Below are 13,097 nucleotides of genomic sequence, written 5' to 3'. Positions count from 1 at the left end.
ACTAACAAGTATTATTATTAAGTAAAATTAGTATATTGATTGTCACTTCAAATAAGCCAGCGGGCCAACTGGTAACGACTACCAGTAGCAGTAGCAGTAGCAAGATGAATCCCGCGCGCTCTAATAATAAATAATAAATAGTAATAAACAATAAACAAAGCAAGGCCCGGAGCAAGAGGCCCCCACCATGAGGATGAGGGAGGGCGGACCCAGTTGCCTAAATTGGTTGCCAGAACAGAAGGCCGGGGAAAGAGAGGGATGGAGCACTTTTTCCACTGCATGTCTCCTAACGAACCCAACTACAAAAACCACTGCCACCACCCTCTCTTCCTCCCTCATTCTCCACTAGTCTCCACTCCATTCATATCCATTCCCTCCTCATTGAGGATTCCTACTAAACTCTTTCCCCATTGAGGATCGATCGGATCACATAATATTATTATTGATCACTGCAACACTACTATAGCTGACAGAGAGAGAGAGCTAGCTGCAGGAAGGAAACCGAAAGAAAGACTTCTTTTTAACTTGCACCTTTATTTAAACTACTACTACTACTACTACTACTATCAAATATCAATGGCTCGACCTCAACAACGATACCGGGGCGTTAGGCAGAGGCATTGGGGATCTTGGGTCTCCGAAATTCGCCATCCTATATTGTGAGTTAGTATATGTTTTTTCTTTTTGCAGTTAAAAAAAAAAACGACATATAAAGTTGTATTCATTCATGAAATAATGCATGCGTGCGTGCGTATGTATGTACATATGATGTTTGTGGTGTGGTGCAGGAAGACCAGGATATGGTTAGGAACATTTGAGACAGCGGAAGATGCGGCAAGAGCGTACGATGAAGCAGCGCGTCTAATGTGCGGACCCAGAGCCAGATCCAATTTCCCTTACAACCCCAATGCTCCTCAGACCTCGTCCTCAAAGCTCCTCTCTGCTACTTTGACCGCTAAATTGCACAAGTGTTACATGGCTTCCCTCCAAATCACCAAACAACACCAGCAGCTCCACCTGCGCCAACAGACGACTGATCACCACAAAATTCATTTCACTTCCAGTGCGGCGGTTGCTTCCGGTTCACCTAACTGCCACAACTTTAATATTGGTGGTGGAAATAATGATCGTGAAAAGGGTGTCTTGTCTTCGGGGTCCGGAGTGGCGCAGCAGGGGGCGTCGGCGGACCACCAGTTCGTTAAGCAACTTGAAGAAGACGATCACATAGAACAAATGATTCAAGAACTGCTGGACTACGAGTCCTCCTTGGAGCTCTGCTAGATCTCACAAATTAACTCTCACCTCCTCAGGTGCCGCTGCTACCGAAATTTGAAAGCATTCCGCCGACTAGTCTCTAGTTCGCTGCCTCATTTTTTGTTGTTAACCCTTCCCGTCCGGGCTTCCCCCATCCATTTTGATCATTCAATTTTTTTTCCATGCTCATTATTAATTAGGCACTACGTACGCACGCTAGCTCATTTAGCTAGGAGCTCCTCCCTCCATCAACCACCATCATCTCAGCTTTCCTAGAATCCCAGTTCCAAAGCCCGTGTCCGCGTGGTAGTGTAAAAATGTATTGGAGAGGGAGGATACGTCCAATCCTTATCCTGGCTATCATGGTTGTACAGTACTTTGCCATGCTAATGACTTGATGTTATAACAACTGCCAGTCACCATCCATATATTGGACGGACTATTCATCGATCCATTGTATATGTTTGTTTATTAACAGTGAGAGAGGCGGGGGGGGAGAGAGAAATTCAGACGCGACGTGTTTCCTATTATCGGACCGCCAATTACGGCAGATATATGGATTCCACTACCACTAACTAGTCCACAACTGCTGCTTAAATTTCTTTTGTTCAAAGAACAGAACAAATCCTTTTGTTCCTTTTGTTTTCTCCCAAACTCGCATGCACTGTTCTCCCGCAACTTAAGATTTTTTTTTTTCTACCGCCCGCCCGTTGACTCGATTAAGGAATGAATAATCTCTGTCAAATTAATTAACGCTGATCCACCCACTGATGAATTAGTCAAGCTTGTTAACTATGCATGGCGCTTCTTCACTTTAAGTCATCACACCAAAACTACTCTGCTCTTCTCAGTGTTCCAGTACACAAATAGATTCATATGCAGTAATTAGATTGCCATTAATAATATTGTTTCCTCTATAACTATTTAGGACCACAAGAAATGGAATGGGCCGCACTCTCGGCTTGTTCCTTTGACAATTGCGCACCAAGTGAACAGCTATTCCTTTTTACATTTGCTCTCAAGTATTGAAATCAGCTCTGTCGCTCTCACATGAACTGGCACAGGCAGACTATAAATAAAGTCTCTCTTGGAGTTGGAGGAGCAATAATATTTTCCAAGCGTCGTGACATACGTAATAAAATAAAAAAAAGTCCCCTGCCAACTGTTTTTATCCAAATTTAAATTTTGGGCCATATCCTGGAACAATTCGATGTAAATCTCGTCAGTGCTGTGTATAGTTATAGCATTTAGGTGCGCGGACAGAAATTGAAACTGAGTATATCTTTTTAGATAACCTTCTTGTTCTCCTCAGGAAAATATTTTTTTTTTTCAATTCTTATAATCTCATGCGATGTTTAGGCTTAGGCAGCTGTTTTGCCGATTTCCCAACTTGTGGCTAATTTTGGCAACACCGTGTGAATAATAAATAGACTGATTTGTAGGTATACTTACTTTCATGCCTTGTACTCTTTGCAGACACTTCCAAATCTTATCTAATTATGGACGTCAAACGAAAAAGTTTATTAGTTAAAGGGGACGAGAGAAACGAAAACACAAAACCCAAGAAAATTGCCATGCCAATATTATTAATTTGTTAGTTTCAAATTAAACTATTCCTAAGCAAGACTTCACTAATTAAGAATAAAAAGAAATGTAATTTAGTTCAAGAGAGCTAATTAATTAATGAACCATCCCGGCCTATAGTAGAGTACGTAGTATCATTCAGCTGAGCCACCACCATCCCCTACGGCTACCACCCTTTTTTTTTCTTTCTTTCTTTTTTATTAATTGGGTATAATAATATTCTCCTGATACTGAGGTGTTGTTATCACTAAAACTGTCAGGACCTAATAAAACCTAGAGCGGCTTTCAAAATAGTAGTGGGTAGCTGTTTCTTTGCTCTTAATTAAACTGTAGTATTAAGCTAGGGGGTAAATTTTACTACTACTACATACTATGTGGTGGTTTCTGCATAATGCGTGCTTGCTGCTGCTGCTTTTGCCTTTAGCTGGGTTGGTTATTTGCTTTTGTCCCACCTCATCTAGTAAAACTACATGATTGTTTCCCCTGTTGTTGAAATTGATTTTGTTCCCCACAAATTTTATTCTTTCACACTTTTCATTCCCTAAAGGTGGATAAATCATGGCATGTTAGTGAGTTTACTATCATTAGTTGTTTGAATTTTAGGTTCTTCTTTGAGGACACGAAGTTTCACCTGACCAACCCAACTTCTCCAATCTCAAGAATCATCATATAAGTAACATTTACTAGCCAAAGTCACCAATCACGAGTGTAATACACCAAATAGGTCACGACTACCTCTACATCAATTACCTCACTGTCACCCGGGGGGAGTAACTTTCCTCATTAATTAACCGAATCATTGAAGCTAGATTTCATCTCCACAGTCATCTCCTCTTCCAATTTTCCTTTCTCTCTATTTGCCAAGGACAAACTCATGTAGTGATGCTCTTGATACTATGGCATCCGAAACTAAACATGTAGCAAAAAATGGGACGGACTCGTACTATTATATATGGTGGTCTCTATGATTGCTGTCCCAACAACCAAATCCCGCATACAAATCAAACGCCTCATTATTTTAACCACTTGTATACTCTAATAAAGAGACTCGCTTTATAAGTGAAAAGGGAAAAAAAAAAAAAAAAAAAGACACATAAAAGCAAGAAATATAGTAACAGATTGTATCTCATTTAATTTGTATACGGGAAATTCAACTATGAACCCTTTCACCGTCGTAAACTTCCAAATCTAAAAATGGTTTTATTTTAACAGTCCTATATATTAATTATGTGTTTTATAGTTTTCTTGTGCTTCTGCGTTACTCTTTGTTTTTTTTTTTTTTAATTTTTCCTTCTTTTGGAACGGTCCAAGCCCAGCTAGCTTCTACATGCACGAAAATAGCTTACTTAAAGCTAGCGTGATAATATATATATATATAGGTTTTCAATACACAATTAATGCAAAGTTCACGTCCTATAATAAGTCCTGGATGCTGCACTCCCTTTAAATCCATTATTCCGTGCACTATTTACGATCTCATTGTTGTCCCAGATATGGCCGCGCTTTTGGACTTTGAAAAACGTTACTCATTGGCTTTTGCATTTGGTTTCCTAACAAAGTTAGTGATGGTATAAATAGAAAACACATAAATTCTTCTGCCTACAGTGATGAGGAGTCAAATTTATTGCTTTTCCTATTTCTTCTTCCAATTAAAGGATGATGTCTCGAAAATAGAAAGGAATTTGGATATGCAAGTCAAATGGTATCGAACTGGCAGATATATGAGGAGATAACTCTTTATTCGATGAGGCCCCGGCATGCAGATGCTGTAATCATGGGGGAAATTAAGACGGTCTGCCAATCATTGTACGTATTATATATAGAAATTGAGCTTGTTGTGGAGATACATATAGGAAGCTCAAGATGGATCTTTGCCGAGGGGTTAAACTTATTACTTGCAAATCTATAAGAACAAGAACCACTTTGCAAACCTTATTACAGTCAAAGGCAATGAGTAGAAGAATATCATGAAGCAGGTTAATTCCCTTTCTTGAGTTTGGTCATTGGTATCATAGAAACAAGGAAACATCCGTATACGGAATTAGTTGGTACATATATACTTTGTATTTAATTTGCATATTAGGATAACCGACATATATAGAGATATAAAAACCAGAGTTCTTTTTTTTTGTTTTTCTTCCCCCCCGAAAGGAATAACCACAGAGAGTTCTTTTAAGACACTTAATTTGTTATGGCGATCGTGCTTTTGGATTGGAACACAAAGTTGAGTTTGTCATCCAAAGGTAGCTGCTAGCTTTAGCAGATTTTTATAAAAAATAAATAAATAAGGAATGTTCGCTTCAAAAACAAAGAAAGCAGACCAGAAACCCGTGCAAGATTATTGGCAGCCTTACAACAGAAAACTATGCATGTATGGTGGTGAGGGGTGAGTAGTAATTGTTGGGATGGTGGCAGTGATCTTGATTTCTACCGGAATGAGTGAAAAAGATGGCAGGAATGCAAAAATGAGAGAAAGGCCTCATCAGAGAGAGAATTAGATTCTGTATGTATCGGGAAGGAGTCAAAGTAATTAAGGCGGTGTTGCTTCGTGGCAAGAAAAGTGGTCAAAACCAATGATGGTAATGGCGTACACAATAATCAAAATGTTGGGAGGAAAAGGCAATCATTTGATATGTATGGTAATGGACTCAATTCAATCTTTTCAGGATTGCGCCACCTAGAGCAGAGCATGTTTGCATATGTATGTGCATCTCATGAATGCTCGCTGGATCTCTTTTGAAATTGGATGTGGTGGATCTCATCTAGATAGGACTTAGGAGTGGTGGTGTCATGCAAAATTCCAAATGAAAGCATGGAGGAGTTAATATTATGTAGGCCTAGAAAGGCAGGAAAAAGGTTGTTTGGTTGGTGGCCTAGTCTTTGAACGAAAAGCCAATATGCTTTCAATAATATCTTCTTCTTCTTCTTCTTCTTGGGGGCAAAGACAAAAACAAAAAAAAAAAAAGAATGGGGTGGAAATGGAAATAGCAAAAACCATGAATATGAAGGAGAGATTAAAGATGCAATCAATCATCTAGTATGGCGTTCAGAGAGTGTATTGTGGATTGTCTGTTAAATGATAAGAGGAGTTTTAGCGTAACAACATGAGGCAGTAGCTAGAGCTAGCATCAATTCAAATCAGCGATGTTAGCAAATATTAGCAACCGAACCTCCTCAAGTTGAGAAAATCAACACGGACGAAAGGGATGGTTTGAACTTGAAGAGAGTCAATTGAGTCATTCATATGCCTCTCCCACCACAGCCCTCCCTTTCAGTGTCTCGTTGTAGCACTGCATCTGCATCTGCATCTGCATGTGGGGTTTATATGTCCGAATTTGCCCATCAATCATCCCTCCCATTTCCTTTTCTTCTTGATCAGTGCCACTAAAATGTATACTGTATTTAAATGGGTATCTTTTGATCGATAACTTCCTAATTAACTTATATATTAGTTTAGCGCAATGGATCTTCTGTCCCACACCCTGTACCATTTTCTGTCACATTTTTTATTATATACATAAACATACGTTTTAGTTCTTTTTTGTTTCCTTAAGATTCAATAACTATTAATTTAGAGTACTACTATATATTAATCTCATCGAAAGTCGTACTCATCCTTCACCGTCGCGTAATCTTATTTATCCTTAGATCGAGGAGACGAGTTCAGCTTTCATCCTCTCATTATCACATCATATATATATATATATGGCAAGGGAAGTTAGGGCTTATAAATTAAGGCATTGGCATGCAGTTCGTTCGCTAGGTGTAGAATCTTTCATCTTCTGGATCCCATCTTTTTTTTTTCTACTTTGCTCTTCCTCTGCATGCGCCGCAACTATGTACCTTGCCCAAAAAGTATTTGATTATTATCATGCACGCGTAGGAGTCAAGGGTGTTAATTTTATTAAATTGAAAGTTTTTTTTTTTTTTTTGCAAAGAGTAAATGTATACATTATAGAATTAAAGATGCTAGCTAAATTATGCTAGATTTCTATACTTCAACAATAACAATGCGAATTATGCTCCAGTGCGTCTTGAATAAGCACTTACGTATTTAATAGTTGTATTAGTTCCATAAATTGGTACGTACTCTTGAATTGTAAAAAATTTGGAATTAATATACAAGATTTATTCTTCTAAGTGTTTTCCTCGATGTGATGTGATCGATTTATTATTGGTTTTCTTCTAGTGATAACCATTCTTTAGTCTCACCTGTCAAGACTTCTTTGACATGCATTTACGAGGGAATAATAATGTTTGGTTTCATAACTTGGCTAAAGTTTTTCTTAACCTCTATTCTACATTTTCTTTTCTTTTGTGTTACTTAAGTCTACAACCAAGTCTATGCTCGCCTCTGAATTCTGATGCTTAGTTAGTTGGGCATACGGATCCCAAACGTCCGTATTTTTTTTAGAGTACCGAAAGGTAATCTGCTGGTGCTCTGATCCAATATCAGTTGGGCTTCTCAGGTTGGTCTTCAGCCTTTCAACAACATGATCATTATCAGGCTCCTATGCCCCATCCTATCCTATCCAATTTTAAACTGCCACTCTAAGCACCCAGCCATTTAATCGGATTAATAGGTGCATATAATCTGATTAAAAAAATTTTTCTAATTAGGCTTTAATCTAATGATTAAACTTGAGACATCGAAAACCAGAGGTCCTATGTTTAATTCTCTACTTTCTCCTTGCCACTTCCTAAAAAACAAAAAAAAAAACACTTAGAAGTTAAAATTTTTTTTCCATAAACATTCATCATTGGCCAAAAAAATGGGCGAGAGAGAACAAAGGACGTCAAACTTGTTTCACTTGAGTGAATTAAATTATAATTTGAGCACTTGGCCCAAAAAAAAACTTTTTTACACTTCTCTAAACTTGTTTTCAAGTATTAATTGGTTAGAAAATAGTACTTTAATTTTTAGGAACATTCCCCTTGCACACTTTTTAACTGCTTTTTTAGTTATTGTTATAATTATTTTTTTTACAACAATTCCCTAAAGTGAACTACATGTATTAACTGGGCAAAAAATCGCGGGGGTTCTCAAACTTTTAACTTTGCACACTTTTAGTCCTCCAACTAATAGGTGTGTAAATGTAGTCCTCCAATTAAAAAAATTGCGTATTTTTAGTCCATCCGTCTAATTTGACTGTTAAGATGGACGGAAAACACATTACGGACTACTCACATAACATTTGTGAGATAGGCAACTCTTTCATTCCACAGTCTTTTATGCATAGAAACCTCAAATGGATCAAGCTACCAAAACGGTGAGGTAGTTTATTGAAATGGACACGTGTATTGGAGCACAGCAGAGGGACTTACCTTAAATCTACTTCTTCTCCTTCTTCGCTCCAATTGACATCCGAAACTTGTAGGACTGGTAGCAGTAGATTTTCAGCTCTCAATTGAGCCGAAAATGAAAAGATTAAACACTTCAACTCTTCCTGTATGCCCCTGAGGTAAATCGACAAAGATGGTGACTTCGTGGACATCTCGAAATCCTGGCAGGAGATATATGCAATATGCGCAGATGGGGGTTGCAAGTTTTGGGATTGGATCAATGGGGAAATGTATAGTCTTTCAATTGAGGTGATACCTAATCTTCTAAGAAGGATGAATGCAACTGAGCAACAAAGGAATGTATTGCAAAATTTATTGAGCAAATTGAGTCAAAAGCTGCAAAGTTGAAGGTGAAAGTGAAGGACATGGAACAAGAATTGGTGAGGCAAAAGCATATTAGGAAGTGTCTTGTAAGGCTACTGGTACTCTCTTAGGTTTTAATCTTATTAGTGGTGGTTTGGCATCGAGATGAAAGATGGACTTTTGGAATGCTGCAAATTGAAGGAGCTCTATGAAAAATGTGTTCATGTGAAAATTGTATCCATCAAGATGATGATGGAGTAATCTGATTTATGTGTTCATGTAGAAATTGTGTTGCAATCCTGCCATATTGTGTTGGCCTTTTGTAATGTTAGCTAGGCTAACGAATGTGAAGTTGAATTGTACTCTATACTTTTGGAAGAATGGAAGTAATGAAATAAAGTTTAATCTGAACCGGTGTAGCTTTGTAATTGTTGTGGCAGGCTGGCAGCCACATAAAGATGATAGTAGAATGGGAACAGTTTAATGAATACTAAAAATAACAGAAACATATATAACTAACAAAATGCCCTATTATATTTATTCATTTACAAATGGATAAAAGCCAACATAACAGTCAATAGGGATACAACAGTCAAGCTTGACCATTTAACGTTTAGTAGACAAAAAACTAATCCATTTATACAAAATGCTAAGCAGTTGGATAAAAAATCAATTACTTGGTCAAAAGTTGTCTATTTACAATTATAAAAGATGTTTCCCAGTCAAAAGCGATCTACCCATCGTTCAATAAAGTGCTACTGAGTCTAGCAAAAATAGACTAATTTAGTGGGTATTGGATTTTTAAACTGCATTCTGTCCTTTTTTACCTCCAGTTCCCCTTCATTTACCAGCTCTTTCTCTGCTCCTGCCACTCCATTTTTCCCTCCAATTCCCAGCAGTGAAGGGAGGTTGCTTGCTCAAATATGCATAGTTAAAATTGATAAATCCTTTATCAGCATCTGTTAAAGGCTGTTTTGAAGAACTTTTTCGTTTCTGCCTCTTAGGAGCTAGTTGCTGTGTTGAGGACATGCTGGAATGATGATTGGCGGTCTTGCTGATCTATTTGTTGTTGCTGGTTCTCATTCTGATGCTCATATTGGTGTACAAATTCAAATCCTGACTGTTGATGCTCATTGGTCTCGTAAACTTGAGGAGATGACTGCTTTACAGTCCTCCTTTTTTTCCTTTGCTGGTCCTTTTCTAACCTGTAAAGGCAGCAAATTTAAAAAAGTAAGATTTTAATCTTCATTTGCATGTGTAACACTTAGAGTCTGCTTTTTAGATGGCCTCGCAGAGGACTTTAGACTTTTATAAGGCAATGTACCCTGTGGAGTATGTACACCATCATCAGTACCCTGTTCTACTTGATTAGATTGATTGGACCCTTCTTTGCATGTAATTGCTTTGTGACATGCCTTCCTACACTTTCTACAATGTATAACAATTTTTCTTCTCAATTTTCTGCCATGATTTTTTCCTTCTGTGATGTCTCTTCTTCAAGCCTTTTTTGGCCTCTCAGATTGAGCAACTATGAGTGATGGGTCCAATAGAGGCATGATCGATGGGGACCATAGAATTTCACCACTAATTGGTTGGAGAACAATACAATATATCATCAGAAATAGATCTTTACTGTAGCAATCTTCAAGTTCGTTAAAAGGGTTTCCATTATTCCTATGAATTGCTGCTATTACATGACAGTAAGGAATTCTACTTACGGCCCACAATTTGCATGTACACTGCCTTTTCTTTAGGTCTACAGCACATTGGTAATCCCTTGGGCCTTTCACTTGATAATCAACAGCAGAATTCCAAATAGAATTCTAGTGGATTGAATGCTTGACCCTTTCATCAACAATTTTGGTGGGCAGTGGTCTAATAGGACCTTTACATTTCTCCATGGCTGCATTTATTTGTTGAATCCTATCTATAATATATTCTCTGATAGCCTCCAGCAGTGAAATTATAAGTTGATCCCTAGTTTCAAGGATATGAGCATTGAAAGATTCACAAAGATTATTGACCAGCATATCACATTTGGTATGAGTTGGGAAAAATGCCTTGTACCAATACCGAGGACGAGGTGTCTTTTTCACCCAGTTGTGTGCTTCCTTGTCATACGTCTTCAGATCTACCATTGCCTCATTAAAGTGCTCAAGTGTAGTACAACATGTAATATTCCAAAATCTCTCCTTTAACGCCTATCCTAAATGTTTTTTCTTAAAATTTCTATATAAATGCTACACACAATGTCTTTCCCGTCCATCTTAACAGCCACATTAGACGGATGGATTAGGAATACACAATTTTTTTTAATTGAAAAACTACATTTACGTACCTATTAGTTGGAGGACTAAAAGTGCGCAAAGTTGAAAGTTTGAGAACCATCGCGATTTTTTCCCTATATTAACTTAACTTGTACTGGTAATCAAGATTTTTATTTTTTGTATCCCTAAAAAGAGTTGTATAGGCAATTCTCGTGGTAATTTAATTTTACATAATCAAAGTAAGGTTAGGGGAGAGTTCTAAAAGTGGTAATTTAAAATATAGAAGGTCACTAAGGAGATCACTAAACCTAGACTCTCCTCCTTCTCTTTAACTTTTTTCTTCCCTTCCAAATAAGACATCTTCTTCCGTAGGAGGGTCTTTTGGCCTCTCTCTCTCTCCTATATCTTCTTTCCTTTATTTTTGTGAAGTCTCTCTAAAAGTTTTATAATGAGAGTTTCTTATCTTTTCTTCTCTCTTAGAAATTCTTGGTGAGAGTTTTCTTCTCTCAATCCCAATAAAATTTTTGTTAGTTTTTACATTTCTTTTATTGATCTAAGTTTTTCTCATATTTGATTATCAAATTGAGATCCTTAAATCTATCTCATCATCAGATCTTATATTCATACTTGGACCTAAATAATGCAAGTAGTGCAGTTGGAAGCATACACAGATCATCATCGAATTATAAACATTTTTTGATCTTTTATGTATTTTTCAAGGTTCACGGTGTGATATTCTCTTGATTTTTTAAATTTGTAGTATCTCGTTCTTTAGCTCTGTTTGACTCTATATATGGTTGTCGTAATTTCTACTATTAGTGCAGATTTAATGAATGAATGATGATATTTATATACAAAAAAAAAAAACAAAAACTTCTAAACTCTCCAGAGAAATATGTAGTTATTTATCCACGTTTAATGGTAGTTAACTTTGTCACTTCCAGGGTCTCATATCAAAAAGAGCTGGCTGTTAAGATGAAGAGGTGAGATATGGAAAGATTAATTGGTTAAAAACATCTAAAAAGTCATAAGTTATTAATTAATATTTTTAACTTAGGGATGGGTTAAATTCACACCCTACACCCTAAATTCATACCTTTAATAAATTAATGACTTATACCACAAGAATTGATAATTTGTACTATTTGTATTTAAAGTTATAGCATGTATGGATTTAGGCTGTAGAAACGTAGAAATTTTTTTTTTTTTGAAGGACCCGGATTAGCCCAACTTTACGCTCAACAGATATTGAAACAATTCGTCCAATTTTTTAAAAAACAAGGAACTGTTGAATCGTTAATGATCAAGGTTGTGGATTGCCAAGGGTTAGGCTTCTACAATTTGGGCAATGGTTAAGTTTAGGCCTTTTAGGTAGAAAGCTCAATAAGGACCTTGGACTGTTGAACAGCGGTTCAAGGAGCAACCCATTGTGGCTGACAGAAGGTCAACGGAAAAACTAATCCACACTTCAGAGGTACAAATTATATGTAACGTTGTATCTTTAAGATAATAATGTATGTATTGATGTATGTATGTGTATACGAAACAGCTGAGGATACTTAAACAAAACTCCTATTTCCTATACTAAAAAAACAGTCTGTTGAAATTCCTATCTTCAAATCTTTTTGCAATCAGATTCTTTGACTTCAAAGTCTTTCAACTACAAGTTTCAAAATGGGTGCTTTGGGAAGCGGGTCATAATTTGGCCAATAAGTATAATTGAATCAAACTAATTATTCATACTCATTTAATAAATGGGTATGGATGTATGTCCAATTATCCATTTATGAGTTACTTAAAATTTCACTTATTTTTCTAATTTTTCGCATGTTGTTTGACAAGAAATAACTACATTTTACTGTTATTTGATTGAAAAAAAAATCAAATTTATTTGCTTAACACTCATTAAAAATCGAGTTTAAATATATAATTATTTTGGTTAGGTGAGTCAACATAATTTGCATTGTAAATTCACACTCCTAGTTTCAACACGCATGGACGACTCATGGGAAGCCTGTCCCAACTGCCACCGTTGTATGTACAGACGTGAGAGTTTAGACTTGAACATTGATGGCCGATTGGCAATCGTGAAACTAGTTGGACGACTGTTGACCCTTATTACTTTGTACCTTTTTAACGGCGAGGATCAAGAGACTTTTCTCCTTTTCTGATCCTGGACCTGAAGAATACTTCTGAGGAAAAGAATTTGTCCCACCTTCAAAGTTTCAAACCATGCCAAAACCTAAAAAATGGCATTCCAATGCATCTCTGACCGGCTGACCATCGGTAAAAGGTCTTACATTTTGACTTGAGGCCTACTCTGACTGAATTATTCAAATTTGCGCC

General features: G+C 37.0%; 1 protein-coding gene across 1 annotated transcript; it reads left to right on the top strand.

Annotated features, from left to right (window-relative positions):
- The first annotated feature begins 251 nt into the window (after positions 1 to 251).
- On the top strand, positions 252 to 1,704 carry LOC113703404 (ethylene-responsive transcription factor ERF003). Its single transcript, XM_027224757.2, has 2 exons — positions 252 to 659; positions 789 to 1,704. Exons 1-2 carry the CDS (start codon positions 577 to 579, stop codon positions 1,279 to 1,281), a joined length of 576 nt encoding a protein of 191 aa, XP_027080558.1. The 5' UTR covers positions 252 to 576; the 3' UTR covers positions 1,282 to 1,704.
- The last annotated feature ends 11,393 nt before the right edge of the window (positions 1,705 to 13,097 follow it).

This window comes from Coffea arabica, chromosome 8e (genome assembly GCF_036785885.1).
Source record: "Coffea arabica cultivar ET-39 chromosome 8e, Coffea Arabica ET-39 HiFi, whole genome shotgun sequence".
Classification (NCBI taxonomy): Eukaryota; Viridiplantae; Streptophyta; class Magnoliopsida; order Gentianales; family Rubiaceae; genus Coffea; species Coffea arabica.
Note: the sequence above shows the minus strand (reverse complement) of the source record. Positions and strands in the feature narration are given on the sequence as shown.

Coding starts and splice junctions, on each gene's coding strand:
- LOC113703404 (XM_027224757.2), top strand. CDS start 577: ATGGCTCGACCTCAACAACGATACCGGGGCGTTAGGCAGAGGCATTGG. Junction 660..788: donor GAAATTCGCCATCCTATATT/GTGAGTTAGTAT, acceptor GGTGTGGTGCAG/GAAGACCAGGATATGGTTAG.